The sequence below is a fragment of the Pelecanus crispus genome, chromosome 18 (assembly GCF_030463565.1).
Source record: "Pelecanus crispus isolate bPelCri1 chromosome 18, bPelCri1.pri, whole genome shotgun sequence".
Lineage (NCBI taxonomy): Eukaryota > Metazoa > Chordata > Aves > Pelecaniformes > Pelecanidae > Pelecanus > Pelecanus crispus.
Window position 1 is genome coordinate 6,291,042 of NC_134660.1, and position 21,258 is coordinate 6,312,299.

The 21,258-nt window shown below is 64.4% G+C and overlaps 1 protein-coding gene across 1 annotated transcript; it reads left to right on the forward strand.

The window, feature by feature from the left end:
• The first annotated feature begins 7,491 nt into the window (after nucleotides 1-7,491).
• PLCD3 (phospholipase C delta 3) lies at nucleotides 7,492-21,258 on the forward strand. The gene is given in 18 exon segments (XM_075722761.1): nucleotides 7,492-7,578; nucleotides 7,580-7,711; nucleotides 7,713-7,878; nucleotides 10,794-10,955; nucleotides 11,963-12,191; nucleotides 12,280-12,409; nucleotides 12,943-13,168; nucleotides 14,026-14,227; nucleotides 14,326-14,470; nucleotides 14,552-14,704; nucleotides 14,779-14,934; nucleotides 15,136-15,171; nucleotides 15,837-15,996; nucleotides 16,732-16,848; nucleotides 16,948-17,096; nucleotides 19,826-19,961; nucleotides 20,942-21,091; nucleotides 21,170-21,258. Coding segments are annotated over 18 exon segments (2,625 nt in total).

Genomic DNA, 21,258 nt, shown 5'->3' on the forward strand with positions numbered 1-21,258 from the left:
GCCCGGGGCGGCCGGGGCGAGCGGGGCCGAGCGGCGGAGGGGGGGAGGGGCCTGAGCGCCGGGACCGGGCACCGGGCAGTGCACCGGGACAGTGCAACGGGCAGTGAGCCTGTGCACCGGGCAGTGCACCGGGCGGTGCACCGGGACAGTGCAACGGGCAGTGAGCCTGTGCACCGGGCAGTGCACCGGGCGGTGCACCGGGACAGTGCAACGGGCATTGAGCCTGAGCGCTGGGACCGGGCACCGGGCAGTGCACCGGGCAGTGGGCCTGTGCACCAGGCAGTGAGCCTGAACGCCGGGACCGGGCACCGGGCAATGCACCGGGCAGTGAGTCTGTGCACCGGGACAGTGCACCGGGCAGTGAGCCTGTGCACCGGGCAGTGAGCCTGAGTGCCGGGACCGGGCACCGGGCAGTGCACCGGGCAGTGCAACGGGACAGTGCACCGGGCAGTGAGCCCATGCACCGGGACCGTGCACCGAACAGTGCACCAGGCAGTGAGCCTGTGCACTGGGACCGTACACCGGGACAGTGCACCGGGCAGTGCACCGGGCAGTGCACTGGGACAGTGCACCGTGCAGTGAGCCCGTGCACCAGGACCGTGCACCGAGACAGTGCACTGGGACCGTACACCAGGACAGTGCACCGGGCAGTGCACCGAACAGTGATCCCGTGCACCAGGACAGTGCACCGGGACAGTGCACCGGGCAGTGAGCCTGTGCACCGGGACCGTGCACCAGGACCGTGAGCCTGTGCACAGGAATAGTGCTCTGGTGCACCGGGACACTGCACCAGGACCGGGAGCCTGTGCACCGGCACCGGGAGCCTGTGCACCAGGCAGTGCAGCGGCACAGGGAGCCTGTGCACCGGGACAGTGCAATGGGACAGTGCAACGGGGCAATGCACTGAGACAGTGCACAGGAACAGTGCTCCGGTGCACCGGGACAGTGCACAGGGAGAATGCAACAGGGCAATGCACCAAGACAGTAAACCTGTGCTCTGGGACGGGAAGCCTGCACATGGAGACGGTGCATGGAAATGGTGCTCCGGTGCAGCAGGACAGCGCACAGGGACGGGGCAGCGCGCTGGGATGTTGCAACGGGACAGCGCACCGGAGCACCGGGACTGCACCAGGACAGCGCAATGGAACAGTGCTCCAGTGCACCGGGACTTGATTGGATATTAGGAAGAATTTCTTCACAGAAAGGGTGGTCAAGCATTGGAACAGGCTGCCCAGGGAGGTGGTGGAGTCCCCATCCCTGGAAGCGTTCAAAAAACGGGCAGAGGTGGCACTTGGGGACATGGTTTAGTCCAGTCTGCCCTTGATTGGTTTAGTGTGGACTTGGTGGGCACAATGCTCTGGGGCCGCGTACCGAGGGCCCCAGGGGAATGCGCCGGGGGACTGGGACGTTGCACTGGGACAAGGCAGTGGGGCGCTGGGACACTGCACTGGGACACTGGGACATTGCACTGGGACAATGTCACCAGGGCACGGGGCGAGGGCATGGTCCTGTCGCACGGAGCAGGGGACAGCTGGCTCTAGCAGAGCACTTGATTGCTGTAATGATTATCAAACTTCATTAATTATGGTGGTAAGGAAGGGGCAGAATTTGGGGGCCCCGAGGTGAAGCTCCTTCACCCTCTGCTCCGAGGGCTTTCCTTGGAAGCAGGGTGCTGTGGGGACACAGGTGACATGGGAACATGGGTGGCCTGGAGGTACAAGGTGCCCTGGGGACCTGGGGTGTTACGGGGCTCCCTGGGGACCACCTGGATCCGGCCCTCGCCCAGGGCTGGGTGCTGGGAGTGGGGTGCAAAGCAGCTCTCAGCAGCCCTGTGCCACGCTTCTTCATCACCCTGAGCTCTGTTTTTCCTACAGTTGGGGGAATTTCCCTTAATCCCACCTCCAAATACCAAATCCAAGTGGGAGGATTCCCCCCCCCCCCAAACCCCTTAATTCCTACCCCACATCCCCTGGGGAAACATTTCCTCTATAAATCCAAGATAAAGCAGCAAAACTTTTTAAACCTCCTGCCATTTCCAAGCTCTGACTCAGGATTTCTGCTTGGGGCCGGCGCGGCGGGGCCTCGCTGGCTCTGACTCACTGCAAAAACCAATCCCAAATCCCAAGCGGTGATTCACGGGGACACGTGCTGTGCTATAAGCGGCCGGGAATGTGAGTTGCTGCTTTCCATGGGCTCCTTCCAACTCGCTCGCGGGCGGTAGAAAATAGCAACGCTGCGGGAGAAGGGGAATCGCAACTGGGATTTATTTTTGCTGTGGATTTTGCAGCGAGAGGTGTTTATCCCGGTTGTTTCACCGGGTCTATGCATCCGTTGCTGAATTCCTGGCAATGCAGTTCCCATGGGAGGAAGAGCACTCAGAGCAGAGCCCTGCTATGGGGTTGCAAGTGCATTTTTGGGGTGGCTGCGGCTGCTTTCCTTAAGGGTTTTCGGCAAAGCAAGATGCATTTTGCATAAATAAATTCAATATATTTTGCAGCTCCTGGGATGGTCAAAGCCTCGGCCCAAACAGGAGGGGGCATTGCCCTGGGCTGTCCCTGTGAAAAGTCCCTGCGTCCCCGTGTCCCCAAAGGCTTCAGGGATGGCTGTAACCCCCCCCCAAAAACAGCTGAGAGGCTGCTCAGATGTGGTCCCAGCTGTCCAGATGTTGCGTGGGTTGCCCAGGTCTTGAACTGCAGTGCCCAGATGTTGCCCAGGGTGCCCAGATGTTGCCCCAGGATACTCGGACATCACCTGACGTGCCCCCACATGCTGCCCTGCGTGCCCAGATGTTGCCCCAGAGTGCCCAGATGTTGCCCCAGGATACTGTGGCATCACCCCGGGTGCCCAGATCTTGCCCAGGGTGTCCAGATGTTGCCCCAGGATACTCAGATATCACCTGACATGCCCCCACATGTTGCCCTGCATGCCCAGATGTTGTCCAGAGTGCCCAGATGTTGCCCCGGGATACTGTGGTATCACCCCGGGTGCCCAGATCTTGCCCAGGGTGTCCAGATGTTGCCCCAGGATACTCAGCTACCGCCCAAGGTGCCCAGATGTTGTCATGGGGTGTCCAGATGTTGTTCTGGTGTCCAGATGTTGCCCCAGGGTACTCAGGTATCACCCAGCATGCTCAGGTATCACCCAGGGTGCCCAGATGCTGCCCCAGGGTGCCCAGATGTTGCCCCCAGCTGCCCCGCCGTCACCTCCAGGTGCTCCACCGTCCCACGCTGGGTCCCCAAGCTGTTGGTAGCGCCGCTGCTGCCCCGGCCCTGGAGGAAGTCACCGCTTTCGGTCGCAGTTTCCTCTCCCTGTGCTGCAGCTCCTGGTCCCCACAGCCTGGCCAGGTCTGGAGCAGCCTTTGGGTCCCCCCGGGCACTGCGGATTTTTGCAAGAAGCCGTGCTGGGCTGTCAAAATAACCCCGTGTCGCAAGGACTCATCCCCGTGCCCAGCTAAGAGGCTTGAAATCAAAGCCTGGCTCTGCCTCTGGTCTGTCATGCATCACGCCGGCTGGGCTGCGGGGACAGGGACCCCGGGGTAGGGACAGGGGCTCTTCCCCCGCAGCTGCTCATCCATCCCCTCCCCACCTGCCCTCAGCAAGCGGTGGCTGCGGAGAGGTGGGCATGTGCAAAATTGCAGGGATTTGGGGCAAATTCATGCGCATGCTCGCACAGGCACGGGCATGTGCACAGGTACCTGCACAGGCGGGTGTACAGCTGCACAGCTGTGTGTGCACGCAGCTGTGTGTGCACACATCCATGCAGGTGTACGTAGCTGCGCACACGCATGCACACATTCGTGTGTGTCTGCACACACATAAACGCACGCATACATATGTCCATGGCTGCAGGCACACACGCACACAAGCATGTGTGCCTGCACACACGTGCATATGTGCGTACATTGCTGCACACACGTGCGTACACATGCATGTGTACCTGCACACACACATATGCATGCGTGTGACTGCATGCATACATGCATGTGTGCCTGTGCACACAGAGATATATGCATACACATGTACATGACTGGGCACACATGCACACATCTGTGTGCACATGGCTGTGCGCACACACATGTATACGCACACACACGTGTACAGGCCCGCACACACGTGTGGGGCTCTGGGACAGGGGGCATTGCCCTCCTCTCTGCCCAGTTCATGCTGCTGCCAGTCCCCGCATCCTGCTGCTGTCCCCGCAGTGGGGATGGTCACCTGGGGGTCCCACGTGCTGCCTGCGCCCCTCAGCCCCGCTGCCACCCTGCCCATGGGGTGGGGACAGAGCGGGCACGGCAGGACCTGGTCCCTGGGTGTGATGGCGGTGGGGGTCCCCTGGGCCCCCACTGTCCCCGGTGTGATGGCAGTGGGGGTCCCATGGGTGTCTGCTGTCCCCGGTGTGATGGCAGAGGGGGTCCCGTGGGTCCCTGCTGTCCCTGGTGTGATGGCAGAGGGGGTCCCGTGGGTGTCTGCTGTCCCCGGTGTGATGGCAGTGGGGGTCCCATGGGTGTCTGCTGTCCCCGGTGTGATGGCAGAGGGGGTCCCATGGGTCCCTGCTGTCCCTGGTGTGATGGCAGAGGGGGTCCCGTGGGTGTCTGCTGTCCCCGGTGTGATGGCAGTGGGGGTCCCGTGGGTCCCTGCTGTCCCCGGTGTGATGGCAGAGGGGGTCCCGTGGGTCCCTGCTGTCCCCGGTGTGATGGCAGAGGAGGTCCCGTGGGTGTCTGCTGTCCCCGGTGTGATGGCAGAGGAGGTCCCGTGGGTGTCTGCTGTCCCCGGTGTGATGGCAGAGGGGGTCCCCTGGGCCCCCACTGTCCCCAGGTGTGATGGCAGAGGGGGTCCCGTGGGTCCCTGCTGTCCCCAGGTGTGATGGCAGAGGGGGTCCCGTGGGTCCCTGCTGTCCTCCAGGTGTGATGGCAGAGGGGGTCCCGTGGGTCCCCACTGTCCCCGGGTGTGATGGCAGAGGGGGTCCTGTGGGTCCCCACTGTCCCCGGGTGTGATGGCAGAGGGAGTCCCGTGGGTCCCTGCTGTCCCCAGGTGTGATGGCAGAGGGGGTCCCGTGGGTCCCTGCTGTCCCCAGGTGTGATGGCAGAGGGGGTCCCTGGGCCCACTGCTGTCCCCGGTGTGATGGCAGAGGGGGTCCCGTGGGTGTCTGCTGTCCCCGATGTGATGGCACAGGAGGTCCCGTGGGTCCCCACTGTCCCTGGGTGTGATGGCAGAGGGGGTCCCGTGGGTGTCTGCTGTCCCCAGGTGTGATGGCAGAGGGGGTCCCGTGGGTCCCTGCTGTCCCCAGGTGTGATGGCAGAGGGGGTCCCTGGGCCCCCTGCTGTCCCCGGTGTGATGGCAGAGGGGGTCCCGTGGGTGTCTGCTGTCCCCAGTGTGATGGCAGAGGGGGTCCCGTGGGTCCCTGCTGTCCCCAGGTGTGATGGCAGAGGGGGTCCCCTGGGCCCCTGCTGTCCTCCAGGTGTGATGGCAGAGGGGGTCCTCTGGGCCCCCACTGTCCCCGGGTGTGATGGCAGAGGGGGTCCCGTGGGTGTCTGCTGTCCCCAGTGTGATGGCAGAGGGGGTCCCCTGGGCCCCCGCTGTCCTCCAGGTGTGATGGCAGAGGGGGTCCCTGGGCCCCCACTGTCCCCGGTGTGATGGCAGAGGGGGTCCCCGTTGTCCCCCGGTGTGATGGCAGAGGGGGTCCCGTGGGTCCCCACTGTCCCCGGGTGTGATGGCAGAGGGGGTCCTGTGGGTCCCTGCTGTCCTCCAGGTGTGATGGCAGAGGGGGTCCCGTGGGTCCCTGCTGTCCCCAGGTGTGATGGCAGAGGGGGTCCCTGGGCCCCCACTGTCCCCGGTGTGATGGCAGAGGGGGTCCCGTGGGTCCCTGCTGTCCCCAGGTGTGATGGCAGAGGGGGTCCCGTGGGTCCCTGCTGTCCCCAGGTGTGATGGCAGAGGGGGTCCCTGGGCCCCCACTGTCCCCGGTGTGATGGCAGAGGGGGTCCCGTGGGTCCCCACTGTCCCCAGTGTGATGGCAGAGGGGGTCCCCTGGGCCCCCGCTGTCCTCCAGGTGTGATGGCAGAGGGGGTCCCGTGGGTGTCTGCTGTCCCCAGGTGTGATGGCAGAGGGGGTCCCGTGGGTCCCTGCTGTCCCCAGGTGTGATGGCAGAGGGGGTCCCGTGGGTCCCCACTGTCCCCAGGTGTGATGGCAGAGGGGGTCCCGTGGGTCTCTGCTGTCCCCAGGTGTGATGGCAGAGGGGGTCCCGTGGGTCCCTGCTGTCCCCGGTGTGATGGCAGAGGGGGTCCCGTGGGTGTCTGCTGTCCCCGGTGTGATGGCAGAGGGGGTCCCCTGGGCCCCCGCTGTCCTCCAGGTGTGATGGCAGAGGGGGTCCCTGGGCCCCCGCTGTCCCCGGTGTGATGGCAGAGGGGGTCCCCGTTGTCCCCCAGTGTGATGGCAGAGGGGGTCCCATGGGTGTCTGCTGTCCCCAGTGTGATGGCAGAGGGGGTCCCGTGGGTGTCTGCTGTCCCCAGGTGTGATGGCAGAGGGGGTCCCCTGGGCCCCCACTGTCCCCGGGTGTGATGGCAGAGGGGGTCCCGTGGGTCCCTGCTGTCCCCAGGTGTGATGGCAGAGGGGGTCCCTGGGCCCCCTGCTGTCCCCGGTGTGATGGCAGAGGGGGTCCCGTGGGTCCCCGCTGTCCCCAGTGTGATGGCAGAGGGGGTCCCCTGGGCCCCCGCTGTCCTCCAGGTGTGATGGCAGAGGGGGTCCCCGTTGTCCCCCGGTGTGATGGCAGAGGGGGTCCCCTGGGCCCCCACTGTCCCCGGGTGTGATGGCAGAGGGGGTCCCGTGGGTCCCCGCTGTCCCCGGTGTGATGGCAGAGGGGGTCCCGTGGGTCCCTGCTGTCCCCGGTGTGATGGCAGAGGGGGTCCCGTGGGTCCCTGCTGTCCCCAGTGTGATGGCAGAGGGGGTCCCCTGGGCCCCCTGCTGTCCCCCGGTGTGATGGCAGAGGGGGTCCCCTGGGCCCCCGCTGTCCCCGGGTGTGATGGCAGAGGGGGTCCCGTGGGTCCCTGCTGTCCCCGGTGTGATGGCAGAGGGGGTCCCGTGGGTCCCTGCTGTCCCCAGGTGTGATGGCAGAGGGGGTCCCCTGGGTCCCCACGGGTGGCACCGGCAGCAAGCAGCCGTGCCCCCGGGCAGAGCGGCTCCCCCGGCGGGGAGCGGGGCGTCCCCCGGGCCGGTCCCCGGTGCAGGAGGACCCCCGGGGGGAGCTGGGGACCGCCGGTGCGTTCCGGGGCGGACCGGCCCTTCGGGATGTACCCGGTGCAGAGCGGGCCCCCCCCGCGCCGTTCCCCGGTGCAGAACAACTCCCCGGCTGCGCACCGGGACCCCGGCCCGTTCCCGGTGCAGAACGACCCCCGGTGCAGCCCGGAGCCCGGTGCGGCCCCATCCCCGGTGCACACCGACACCGGCAGCCTCCGCTCGGCCCGGGCCGGCGCAAACGGTTAACACCGCCGGGGCTGCAATGTGGCTCCTCCCGGTAACTCCCCGCGCCCGGCCCCGGTCCCGGCGGGGCCGCCCAGCCCCAGCCCAGCCCCAGCCCCAGCCGCCGCCGCCGCCGCCGCCCAGCCCGGCTGCACCGGCCGGGGGCACCGGGGGCACCGGGAGCACCGGGAGCTTCGGGAGCACCGGGAGCACCGGGCGTACCGCCGGGACCGGGAGCACCGGGGATACCGAGGGCACCGGGGGGACCGGCAGCACCGGGAACTTCGGGAGCACCGGGGCCACCGGGAGCTCCGGCCCCGCACCATGATCTGCGGCAGGAAGGCTCGTCCCGCCGCCGAGCAGCCCCGCTCCCCGCCGGACGGCGCCGGTGGCCCCCGCCGCCCCGGCAGAGCCTTGAGGAAAATGGGTGAGTGCCGGGGCCGGTCCCGCCGCGGGGGCCGGGGGCACCGGGCAGGAGCCCCGGGGGGCTGTGCCGGGGGTGTCCCGGGAGGGGTCCCCGTGGCCGGGAGGGGCCCCGAGGGGGACGAGGAGCCCCGCGGCGGGGAAGTGTCCCATGGCCGGGAGGGGCCCCGAGGTAGCCAGGGTCCCCGTGCAGGAAAATGTCCCCATGGTCGGGTGAGGTGGCCGGGAGGGTCCCCCTGACCGGGAGTGTCCCCGAGGTTAACGGGGTCCCGCGTGGCAGGGAAGGGTCCCCATGGCCGGGAGGGGCCCCAAGGTAGCCCCAGGATAGCTGCGTGTTGCCCCAGATGTTGGGGGGCATCGAGGCCGGGGTTTGGCCACACCACGGGTGACAGGACCCCTCCTGCGGGCCCCTGGGGATGAGCCACTCCGGGTATTTATTGTCCCCAAGGCTCAGCTCCGGCTCCCTGGCACCCTCACCAAATACCCTGCCTCAGTTTCCCCACACAATGGTGCTGCCCACGGTGCTGCCGGCCCGGGGCCCCGCTGACCCCCCAGCAGCTCAGGGCAGAGGTGCCCGCGGGGCGCGGCTGGGAGGAGCGGGTGCCGGGAAAGTCAGGGTGCGCCTGCCGGGGCGGCCGAGCCCGATCCTGCGTGGACGCGGCGGGCAGGGCAGGCCCGAGCTGGCCCTGCGCCGCGGAGGGAGGGCTTTGCTCCTGCTGCTGCGCTGGCCCACGCGTGGCCTGGGGCATGCGGCCGTGTGCCCGGAGCTGCGTGGCTCGGGGCGGCCGTGTGTCTGCTGCAGCTCTGCGTGTCCGTGTGTCCGTGCATCCCTGTTGTCTGTGCGTCCATGGGTCTGTGCATCCATATGCTTGCGCATCTGTACATCCATGTGTCTGTGTGTCCTTGCATTAGTGCAGCCACACGTCCATCTGTCCCTGCATCTGTGTGTCCACGCAGCCATGTATCCATATATCCCTGCATCCAGGTGTTCATGCATCGGTGCATCTGTATGCCCGTGCATCCATCTGTCCTTGTGTCTATGCATCCATACATCCCTGCATCCCTGTGTCCACGCATCCTTGTGCCTATGCGTCGGCACAGCCATATGTCCATGTGTCCGTGTGTCCATGCATCCATATGGTTGTGCATCCATGCATCCACATACCTGTGTGTCCTTGCATCAGTGCATCCCTGCACCCATGTATCCATATATCCCTGCACCTGTATATCCATGCATCCATGTGTCCATGTATCAGTGCATCCCTATGTGCATGCATCCCTGTGTCCATGCATCCCTATGTTCATGCATCCCTATGTGCATGCACCCCTATGTGCATGCATCCCTATGTGCATGCATCCCTATGTGCATGCAGCCCTATGTCCATGCATCCCTATGTGCATGCATCCCTATGTGCATGCAGCCCTATGTCCATGCATCCCTATGTGCATGCAGCCCTATGTGCATGCAGCCCTATGTCCATGCATCCCTATATCCATGCATCCCTATGTGCATGCATCCCTATGTGCATGCATCCAGACCCTTGCGCACCTGTGACCCCGTGTGCCTGTGCGTCCGAGCATCCATGTATCCGTGCATCTCTGTGCCCATGTGCCTGTATCCGTATATCCAGACGTACATATGCTTGTGCATCCATGCGTCCGTGTGTCCATATCTGCCCGCGATTCTGCACCGCGGGCAGGATGTAACCGCGCCGGAGGTGGTGGCAGATGGTGGCTGCGTCCCTGAGGCCGTGGCCAGCTCGGTGTGTCCCTGCTCAGCCCCAAACCTGCCGTTTCCCAGCCCAGGAGCAGCGTCTCGGGCCGGAGCGGGGATACCGGCGCTGGGGCTGTTCTTAGAGAGTCATTGTCAGAACAAAAAGGGAGGAAATAACTGCTTTTGGAAAATAGACGGAAAAGTCCCAGCCCCCCTGTGAGCCCGGGCGTGGGCCCGCAGCTCTCCAGTGGCCACCCCGTCAGCATGCCCAGCCTGACCGCCACTGCTGGCACGTCCCAGCGCTCCCCACATGGGATTTGGGCGGCTTTGCTGGGATTTAGCAGCTGGGCTGGGACGTGCGAGCAGGGCTGTGCCACCGCGCTGCTGCGCCCTGCCCCCCCGGCCGGCCACGTGGTGTCCCAAAGGGGCCCGATGGCAGCGGCTTGTCCTGTCTGTTCTCCGCTGTCCCGTCCCGTCCCGTCCCATCCCATCCCATCCCGTCCTGTCGCATCCTGTCACATCCTGTCATGTTTGTCCCAGCTCTGTCTCATCCGGTCCTGTCTGCCCCACCTTGTCCTGTCCCATCATACCTGTCCCACTTTGTCCCATCATATCCTATCTGTACTGTCACATCTTGTCATGTGTGTCCCATCTCGTCCCATCCCAACGCTGTCTTCTGTCCATCCCATCCGGTCCTGTCCCATCCCTCCATCCTGTCCTATGCCATGCTATGCCATGCCATTCTGTCCCGTCCTGTCCCATCCCATCCCATCCCATCCCATCCCATCCCATCCCATCCCATCCCATCCCATCCCATCCTTTCCCATTGCATTATGTCTGTCCTGTCCCATCTGTCCCATCCTGTCCTGTCTGATCCCATCCTGTCCGGTCCCATCCCTCCATCCTGTCCCATGCCATGCTGTGCCATTCTGTCCCCTCGTGTCTGTCCCATCCCATCCCCTCTCATCGCATCATGTGTGTCCTGTGCCATCTGTCCCATCCTGTCTTGTCTGTCCCATGCCATGCCATGCCATGCCATCCCACCCCATGGGATGTGCGGGGGTGTACACATGCAGCTGTGCATACAGAGGTGCACTGCCTCCCCAGTACCCCTAGTACAGCCCCCAGAGCCTCCAGTACCTCCCAGTGTCCCCCAGTAGCCCCCCAGCAGCCGTGCAGGGTGCCCACGGGCTGGTCCCCCGCAGGCCTGACGGAGGACGAGGACATCCAGCGGATGCTGCGGGGGTCCCTGCTCCGGAAGATCAAGTCCCGGGGGGGCCCCAGGGAGCGGCTCTTCCGCCTGCAGGAGGATGGGGCGACCGTCTGCTTCGAGGGGGGCTTCCGGCACGCTCGCTCCCAGCAGAGCTGTGAGTGCTGCCACTGGGGACCGTCCCCCAGCGGCTCGGGGACCCTGCACCACGTCCTGCACAGCCTCGAGCTGCAGGGAGGGGTTGGGACCTGGGCAGTGCCCCAAACCTGCCCGTGGGGACCTGGGAATGAGCCAGGACCTAGACCCCCACCCAGACCCCCACCCGGGACCCAGGACCCACCCAGGACCCAGATCCCACCCCAGGACCTAGCCCACAACCTGGGACCTGGATCCCCACCCAGGACCCAGACCCCAACCCAAGACCCAGACACCCCCCCCACTGGGACCCAGACCCCAGCCCACAACCCAGACACCCCCCCCGCCCCGGGACCAGACCCCAGCCCATGACCCAGATCCTCACCTGGACCCGACCTGGGACCCAGACCCCACTCAGGTCCCAGACCCCCACCCAGGACCCAGACCCCAATCCAGGACCTGCACCCCCAGCCTGCGACCCAGACCTTGACCCAAGATGTGGACCCCAGTCCAGAACACAGACCCCCACCCAGGTCCTGGTCCCCAACCCACTGCTCCCAGTGTCTTCCAGTGCTTCCCAGTGCACCCAGTGCCTCCCAGTGCACCCCAGGCCAAGCCCCCAGAGCCCACACACTTCCCCATCCCCCTCGGGACCGGCACGAGGTCCCATCTCCATCCCAGCCAGACTCTGTCCCCGCTCCCTGGCATCACCCATCTCTTTCCACCCTCTCATGTGGGACGGGTGCCCAGAGCTGGCACTGCTGCAAGAGAGCTCCGTCCCCTACTGGCGTCCCCGTCCCCATCCCCGCAGGGGACAGCGGCCATGGCTTCTGTCTCGCCTGGGATTAGTGGGTTAAGCCTGGCTGTGGCATCAACAGGAGCCGAGCCCTGGTCCCCTGGGGTGCCCCTGGGGACACATAGGGTGTCTATCAGCAGCCAGGATGTCTTGCGGGATGCTCATGGGTGGGGGAAATGCCGAGGGACCGCCTCCATCCCCGGGTGGCCCCATCACTGCGCGTGTCCCTGCAGTCTTGGTGATGCACATCGAGGGGGTGCGTGAGGGACACCAGTCGGAAGGTCTACGCAAGTACGGCGCTGCCTTCCCCGAGAGGCACTGCTTCACCCTCGTCTTCAAGGGCAAGCGCAAGAACCTCGACCTGGCTGCCCGGGGTGAGGAGGATGCCCGCCACTGGGTGCAAGGGCTCACCAAGCTGATGGGGCGGCTGCAAGCCATGAGTCAACCAGAGAAACTCGACCAATATCCTTTGCCGGAGCTATGGGGGCTTGGGGACAGGTTGGGGATGGCTGTGGGGGTGACGCCAGGTGGTTTCCTTACCCTGGCATAGCTGGATCCACGGGGTCCTGCAGAGAGCAGACAGGAACAAGGACAACAAGATGTCCTTCCGGGAGGTGAAGAGCATGCTGAGGATGATCAACATCGACATGGATGATGTCTACGCCTACAAGCTCTTCAAGGTACCCATCTTGCGCTCCATCACCCGCTGTCCCCCGCTGCTGTCACCGGAAGGGAATGCTGGCTCCTCTGCCTTCTCTCCTTCTCTCAAGCGCAGGGAACTGTCAAACTTGTCACATCCAAAGCCACCCACCATCACCAATAGTTGGGTCCATCACTGATGGTTGGGTCCCGTCATGAGCAGGAGCTCATGATAGGGTGGGGTGAGCTGTCCCCTCCACTGCTCTGTGGGTTCCCAAGGTGTGGCATTTTCCCCCATGGGGTGCTGTCCCCATAGGCATCTCCCAAGGTCCCTTTCCACCTGAGGAAACTGAGGCATGGCTCTGCTCTGCTCCATCCCAGACTGGAGGGTCAGAGGGCTATGGGTGGGGGGACAGAGGGGCCATGCCCCTGCACCCCCTTAGGCACAACCCATCCCCGAGCCCTCATGCCAGTAGCTGAGCCCCCTCAAACTCATCACCCATGCTGCCAACCCCAAGGGATAGGCAGGACGAGGCAGGGGACAGTCCCCAAGGTTGGGCTGCGGTCCCATCAGGAGTGCGACCACTCAGGCAACGAGCGGCTGGAGGGCCGGGAGCTGGAGGAGTTTTGCCGACGGCTGCTGCAGCGGCCGGAGCTGGAGGAGCTTTTTGGGCGTTACTCGGGTGAGGACCATGTCCTGTCGGCCGAGGAACTGCGGGATTTCCTACGGGATCAGGGCGAGGACGCCAGCCTGCGCCAGGCCCGCGCCATCATCCGCACCTATGAGCTCAACGAGAAGGGTAGGGCTGAGGACGGCCAGCTCGGGTGGTGGTGGGATGGTGGGATGGGCACTGCCAGAGCCAAGGGAGGTCATGGATGGCGTGGGGATGGGGTTCTGCTTGGTGGTGTCACCCCCCAAGCTGGTATGGGGTCCTCCAAGGCTTGGGTGAGTGTCCCCATGTCCCTTCCCTGGGGTGGCACCGGGTGTCAGCAGTCCAACGCATGGCCTTGCTGGTCCCTGGTGGATGTGGGACTGTGGGGACAGGGGATGTGAAGGTGGGGATGGACAGCAGGTGGACCTCCATGTCTCCTGGGTGATGCAGTGCCAGCCCTAGCATGAATGTGATGCTGCCGGTGGACCTCCATGTGCCTGGGGTCCCACCATGGCAGGTCCAGGGTGAACATGGTACCTGGAGAACAGGGGACATCATGGCGGGGATGAAGGACGTCCATGTCTCTTGGGTATCACAGCAGTACCCCTAGGGTAGATGTGGCACTAGCAGGGGACATCAGGGTGGAGGTGGGACCTCCACCAAGGGGACCTCCACATCCCCTGGGTGCCACAGTGCCAGGTCTGGGGTGAACCTGGCACTGTGAAGACAGAAGGTGTCAGGGTGGGGACAGGGAACCTCCACATCTCATGGGTGCCACCATGCCAGGTCCAGGGTGAATGTGGCACTAGCAGGATGAGTGACATCAGGATGGAGATGGGACACTCAAGGGAACTTACACGTCCCCTGGGTGCTGCAATGCCAGGTCTGGGGTGAACATGGCACTGCTGGGAGACAGGGGACATCCAGGTAGGGACAGTCCTCGGGGTGCCACCCTGCCAGCGCTGTGCCAGCCCTCTGTGACGCCCTGCCACCGTGTCCCACAGCCAGGCAGCAGGACCTGATGATGCTGGACGGCTTCATGATGTACCTCCTCTCGGCCGCCGGTGACATCCTCAACCAGGAGCACACCAAGGTGCACCAGGACATGAACCAGCCCCTGTGCCACTACTTCATCTCCTCCTCCCACAACACCTACCTGACCCACAACCAGATCGGTGGCACCAGCAGCACTGAAGCCTATGTCAGGTGGGTGTCCCTGGTCAGATGCTCCATGCCCAGGTGATCCCATGGTTTGAGGGTGCTGGGGCAGCGCAGGGACACATCCGGTGATGGTGCGGTGGCAGGGTGCTGATGGCAGGATGCCGTTGCGTGGAGCTGGACTGCTGGGAGGGCTCCGATGGGGAACCCATTGTCTACCATGGCCACACGCTCACCTCCAAAATCCTCTTCCGCGATGTCATTGAGAGCATCCGTGACTATGCCTTCAAGGTGAGCCGGGTGCCAGCAGCCCTGAGACGGGTGCTGGGTGCTGGGTGCCGGGTGCTGAGCGCTGCCTGTCCCTGTCCCCAGCAATCGCCGTACCCCGTCATCCTGTCCCTGGAGAACCACTGTGGGCTGGAGCAGCAGGCCACCATGGCCCGGCACATGAAGGCCATCCTGGGGGACATGCTGCTGACGCAGCCACTGGAGGGGCAGGACCCCCATGACCTCCCATCCCCAGAGGTAAGGCCACCCGCCCGCCCACCACGGTGTCCCCATGTCCCCTCCAAGCCCTGAGCTCGGCTCTTCCTCCGCAGCAGCTCAAGGGGAAGGTGCTGGTGAAGGGCAAGAAGCTGCCAGAGCTGTGGCACGAGCCCCGGGGTGTCACCTCCCTTCCAGACCCTGAGGAGGAGGAAGAGGAGGAGGAGGAAGAGGAGGAGGATGAGAAGCTGCAGGAAAGAAGCAGCCGGCGGGTAAGGGGCTCTCCCACAGCTATGGTGCTGGGGGACCACAGCATCCCAGTGGTGCTGGGGGACCACGGCATCCCAGTGGTGCTGGGGGACCACGGCATCCCGGCAGTGCCACGGGACCGCTGTGTCCCAGCAGTGCTGGGGCCTGGGGCAGGTCAGCACTGCCAGCACCCCCCGATGCAGCCCTGCTCTCTCCTCTTCCAGTCGCTGCAGTCGCTGCAGGAGATCAAACCTCTGCAGGTGGGTCGTGTGATGGGGCTGGGTGGGCTGATGGGTCGGGTACCGTGGGGGCAGCGAGCAGCTGTCGCTGCCCAGCAGAGGGGACTGAGCTTGGGGACTCCTCAGCTGTGCCCCCCTCTTCCCCTGTTGGGCTGGGTGCTCCATTTCTGGGGTCTCCATCACCTTGGAGTCTCCATTTCCTTGGGAACTCCATGACCTTGGGTCTCCAACACTTTGGGGTCTCCATCACCTCCAGGGTGACCCCTCGGGGTCTCCATTGCCTCAGTTCTCCATCACTTGAGGGTCTCCATCACCTTGAGTTCTCTATCACCTCAAGTTCTCCATCATCTTGGGTTGTCCATCCTGTCAGGGTCTCTATCATCTTGGGGTCTCTAACATCTTGGGCTGTCCATCATGTCAGGGTCTCCATCACCTTGGGGTCTCTAACATCTTGGGTTGTCCATCACCTTGGGTTCTCCATGACCTCAGGGTCTCAACCTGCTTGGGCTCTCCATCATCTCGGGGTTCATCACTCCATTGCCTCAGGTTCTGCATAACTTTGGGGTCTCCATGGCCTTGGGGGTCTCAGTGCTCGGCACTAGCAGGGAAGGGGGGGCTGTAGACCCTCAGGCAGGTGGGTGGCCACCAGAGCCAGGGTGGCCCTGACACGATGGTGACTCCCGCAGGCCAAGGATGCGTTGCAGGTGGCCCCAGAGCTGTCGGCCGTGGTGGTGTACTGCCAGGCTGTCCCGTTCCCTGGCCTGGCCCATGCCCTGCGCCACCCCCGGCCCTGCGAGATGTCCTCCTTCAGTGAGAGGAAGGCTCGGAAGCTCATCAAGGAGGCAGGTGAGGGTGACGGGATGGGGACAGAGTGGCTCCGTGCTCCTGACCTCACTGGGAGCTCCATGGGTGGTGGTCAGGGGTGCGCTGGCCTTGGCTGGGCTGCTCTGGTCTGGTGGACTGGGGTTTGGTGTCAGGGTCTGGGGCCAGAGGCCAGGGTGAGGGTCACAGGTCCAGGATCAGGGTCTGGGGCCAAGGCTTGGGATGTGGCATCTGGGTCCAGGGTCAAGGTCTGGGGTCAGGGTCTGGGGTCCAGGGTCAAGTTCTGGGATCAGGGTCAGGGTCTGGGGTCCAGGGCTGGGATTAAGATCTGGGTCAGGGTCCAGGGTCTGGGGCTGGGTTTGGAGTCTGAGGTCCAGGATCAGGATCTGGGGTCAGGGTCTGGGATCCAGGGTCAAGGTCCGGAGTCTAAAGTCAAGGTGTGGGGTCAAGGTCAGGATCCAGGGTCAGGGTCTGGGGTTCAGGGCTCGGATTAAGATCTGAGTCAGCATCCAGGGTCTGAGGTCTGGGGTCAGGGGTCCAAGGTCATGGTCCAGGGTCAAGGGCCAGGGCTGGGGTCTGAACCCCAGGGTCCGGTTTCAGGATTTGGGTCACGTTTCAGGCTCTGGGTCCACGCAGCCGGGCAGGCTCTGTCCATGTCCCCAGGCACACGGGTGCAGGCAGGACACTGTCACCCACTGGCAGGGCCCCGCACCGGCACCCATGGGTGCAGCAGCCCCGCTCAGCCATTCCCACCCCCAGGCCCGGCACTGATCCAGTACAACGCCCGGCAGCTCAGCCGTGTCTACCCACTGGGGCTGAAGATGAACTCCTCCAACTACAACCCCCAGGAGATGTGGAACGCCGGCTGCCAGCTGGGTGAGACCCCCATGGCCCCTGAGGAACACCCCCTGATGTGGCACCTCCCCCCCCCCGAGCTGTCACCCACCCTGACACCCCGTCCCTCTGTCCCCACAGTGGCCCTCAACTTCCAGACGCCGGGCTACGAGATGGACCTGAACGCCGGGCGCTTCCTGGGCAACGGGCGCTGTGGCTACGTGCTGAAGCCCCCCTGCCTGCGCAGCCCCCCCGGGGAGGGGTCCCGCCGTCTGGCGCTGGATGTCAGGGTGAGGGCACCCCGCTCCCCCCCGGCCCCACGCCTGGGTGGGTGCCACCCACGTCCCTGCTGGGTGACACCCATGACATTCCCATGCCTGGCCAGGTGCCACCTGCATCCCTTTTCCCAGGTGACGCCAACCCCACACCCAAGCAGGTGCCACCCGCGTCCCTTCTGGGTGACACCAACCCCATGTCCAGCCAGGTCCCACCCATGTCCCTTCTGGGTGACACCAACCTCATGTCCAGCCAAATGCCATGTCCCTTCTGGGTGACACCAACCTCATGTCCAGCCAAATGCCATGTCCCTTCTGGGTGACACCAACCTCATGTCCAGCCAAATGCCATGTCCCTTCTGGGTGACACCAACCCCATGTCCAGCCAGGTGCCATGTCCCTTCTGGGTGACACCAACCTCATGTCCAGCCAGGTGCCACCCACATCTGTTCTGGGTGACACCAACCCCATGTCCAGCCAAGTGCCACCCATGTCCCTTCTGGGTGACACCAACCTCATGTCCAGCCAAGTGCCACCCACGTCCCTTCTAGGTGACACCAACCTCATGTCCAGCCAGGTCACACCCACGTCCCTTCTGGGTGACACCAACCCCATGTCCAGCCAGGTCCCACCCATGTCCCTTCTGGGTGACACCAACCTCATGTCCAGCCAAGTGCCACCCACGTCCCTTCTGGGTGACACCAACCCCATGTCCAGCCAGGTCACACCCATGTCCCTTCTGGGTGACACCAACCTCATGTCCAGCCAAGTGCCATGTCCCTTCTGGGTGACACCAACCTCATGTCCAGCCAAGTGCCACCCACGTCCCTTCTGGGTGACACCAACCCCATGTCCAGCCAAGTGCCATGTCCCTTCTGGGTGACACCAACCTCATGTCCAGCCAAGTGCCACCCATGTCCCTTTTGGGTGACACCAACCTCATGTCCAGCCAGGTGCCACCCACATCTGTTCTGGGTGACACCAACCCCATGTCCAGCCAGGTCACACCCATGTCCCTTCTGGGTGACACCAACCTCATGTCCAGCCAAGTGCCACCCATGTCACTTCTGGGTGACACCAACCTCATGTCCAGCCAGGTCCCACCCACATCTGTTCTGGGTGACACCAACCCCATGTCCAGCCAAGTGCCATGTCCCTTCTGGGTGACACCAACCTCATGTCCAGCCAGGTCCCACCCATGTCCCTTCTGGGTGACACCAACCTCATGTCCAGCCAAGTGCCACCCATGTCCCTTCTGGGTGACACCAACCCCATGTCCAGCCAGGTCACACCCATGTCCCTTCTGGGTGACACCAACCTCATGTCCAGCCAAGTGCCATGTCCCTTCTGGGTGACACCAACCTCATGTCCAGCCAAGTGCCACCCACGTCCCTTCTGGGTGACACCAACCCCATGTCCAGCCAAGTGCCATGTCCCTTCTGGGTGACACCAACCTCATGTCCAGCCAAGTGCCACCCATGTCCCTTCTGGGTGACACCAACCTCATGTCCAGCCAGGTGCCACCCACATCTGTTCTGGGTGACACCAACCCCATGTCCAGCCAGGTCCCACCCATGTCCCTTCTGGGTGACACCAACCTCATGTCCAGCCAAATGCCATGTCCCTTCTAGGTGACACCAACCTCATGTCCAGCCAGGTCCCACCCATGTCCCTTCTGGATGACACCAACCTCATGTCCAGCCAAGTGCCACCCATGTCCCTTCTGGGTGACACCAACCCCATGTCCAGCCATGTGCCATGTCCCTTCTGGGTGACACCAACCTCATGTCCAGCCAGGTGCCACCCATGTCACTTCTGGGTGACACCAACCTCATGTCCAGCCAGGTGCCACCCACATCTGTTCTGGGTGACACCAACCCCATGTCCAGCCAAGTGCCATGTCCCTTCTGGGTGACACCAACCTCATGTCCAGCCAGGTCCCACCCATGTCCCTTCTGGGTGACACCAACCCCATGTCCAGCCAAGTGCCACCCATGTCCCTTCTAGGTGACACCAACCTCATGTCCAGCCAGGTCCCACCCATGTCCCTTCTGGGTGACACCAACCTCATGTCCAGCCAAGTGCCACCCATGTCCCTTCTGGGTGACACCAACCCCATGTCCAGCCATGTGTCATGTCCCTTCTGGGTGACACCAACCTCATGTCCAGCCAGGTGCCACCCATGTCCCTTCTGGGTGACACCAACCTCATGTCCAGCCAGGTGCCACCCACATCTGTTCTGGGTGACACCAACCCCATGTCCAGCCAAGTGCCATGTCCCTTCTGGGTGACACCAACCTCATGTCCAGCCAGGTCCCACCCATGTCCCTTCTGGGTGACACCAACCCCATGTCCAGCCAAGTGCCACCCATGTCCCTTCTGGGTGACACCAACCTCATGTCCAGCCAAGTGCCACCCACATCTGTTCTGGGTGACGCCAACCCCATGTCCAGCCAGGTGCCACTCACGCACCTTCTCCTGGGTGCCACCAACCCCACCCCCACCTCGGTGCCACCAACCTCTCTTCTCCTGGGGACACTGGCCCCATCCTCACATCCGTTTGGGTACCATCCATGTCCCTACTCCTGTGTGACACTGACCCCATCCCCATGCCTGGCCAAGTGCCGTCAACGTCCCTTCTCCTGGGGACACCAACGCTGTCCCTGCACCCAGCCATGTGCCACCCATGTCCCTTCTCCCTGGGCCCGCTGCCCTGTGGTGCCCCCAGCACCCTCTGCCCCCAGGTGATCACGGCGCAGCAGCTGCCCAAGCTGAACAGGGAGAAGGGGAGCTCCATCGTGGACCCCTTCGTGCGGGTGGAGATCCACGGCGTCCCGGCCGACTGCAGCAAGCAGCAGACCCACCACAAGCTCAACAACGGTGAGCACCCGCCGGGCCGCCACGGCCCAGCCACCGGTCCCCAGGGACACCCCAGGGCACCCAGATCGCCGGGAAACCCCAGGGCACCCTGATCCCCAGGGCACCTGGTCCCCAGGGGCACCCTGGGGCACCCAGACCCCCAGGGCACCCCGACCCCCCGGGGGTGCCAGAGCCCTCGGGCACCCAATACCCCGGGCACCCGCTGCCCGCTGCACCCCAGCCACCACCCCCACTTGAGCCAGTGCCCGGGACATCCCAGTTCCGCCCAGTGCCCCCCAGTCCCTCAGTGCCCTGTCCCCAGCACAGCCTGATCCCCGCCAGTGGCAGGATCCCAGTTCTCCCCAGTGCTGCTCCCTCGTGCCTTCCAGTATACCCAGTTCAAGCCCAATGTCACCCCTGGTCCCCCAGTATAGCCCATCACGGCCCCAGTGTGACCCCCATTCCCCCCCAGTATAGCCCATCACAGCCCCAGTGTGACCCCCATTTCCCAGTACAGCCCAGCCCAGCCCCAGTATGATCCCTCTTTCCCCAGTATAGCCCAGCCCAGCCCCAGTATGATCCCTGTTTCCCCAGTATAGCCCATCACAGTCCCAGTATGATCCCCATTCCCCCAGCATAGCCCAGCCCAGCCCCAGTGTCACCCCATTCCCCCAGTATAGCCCAGCCTGGTCCCAGTATGACCCCCATTCCCCCAGTATAGCCCAGCTCGGCACCAGTATCACCCCCACTCCCCCAGTAAAGCCCATCATGGCCCCAGTAGCGCCCCCATTCCCGCAGTGTACCCCACCACAGCCCCAGTATCACCCCCACTCCCCGACCCTGCCCCTGTCCCCAATACCCCAGTGCAGGATGGCAGCTAAGCCGGGGCAGGGGCAAGCGCGCTGGTGGGTCAAGCCAGTCCCTGTGTCTGGGGTGGTGGGGGGCCCCGGTGGCCCTGGTGGCCGCAGTGGCAGTGCCCACCCCCCGTCCCGGTGCCGTAGGCTTCAACCCGCGCTGGGAGGAGACGCTGAGCTTCCAGCTGCGGGCGCCCGAGCTGGCCCTGGTGCGCTTTGTGGTGGAGGACTACGACAGCACCTCCTGCAACGACTTCGTGGGGCAGTTCACCCTGCCCCTGGCCAGCATGAGGGAAGGTGGGTGGGTGCCCCCTGCCGCCCCCGGGGACGGGGACAGTCCCCCGCCACCCGCTCAGCCCCCATCTCTGTCCCCAGGGTATCGCCACATCCACCTGCTCTCCAAGGACGGGGCGTCCCTGTCCCCCGCCACGCTCTTCGTGCACGTTCGATGCAAGAGCCTGTGA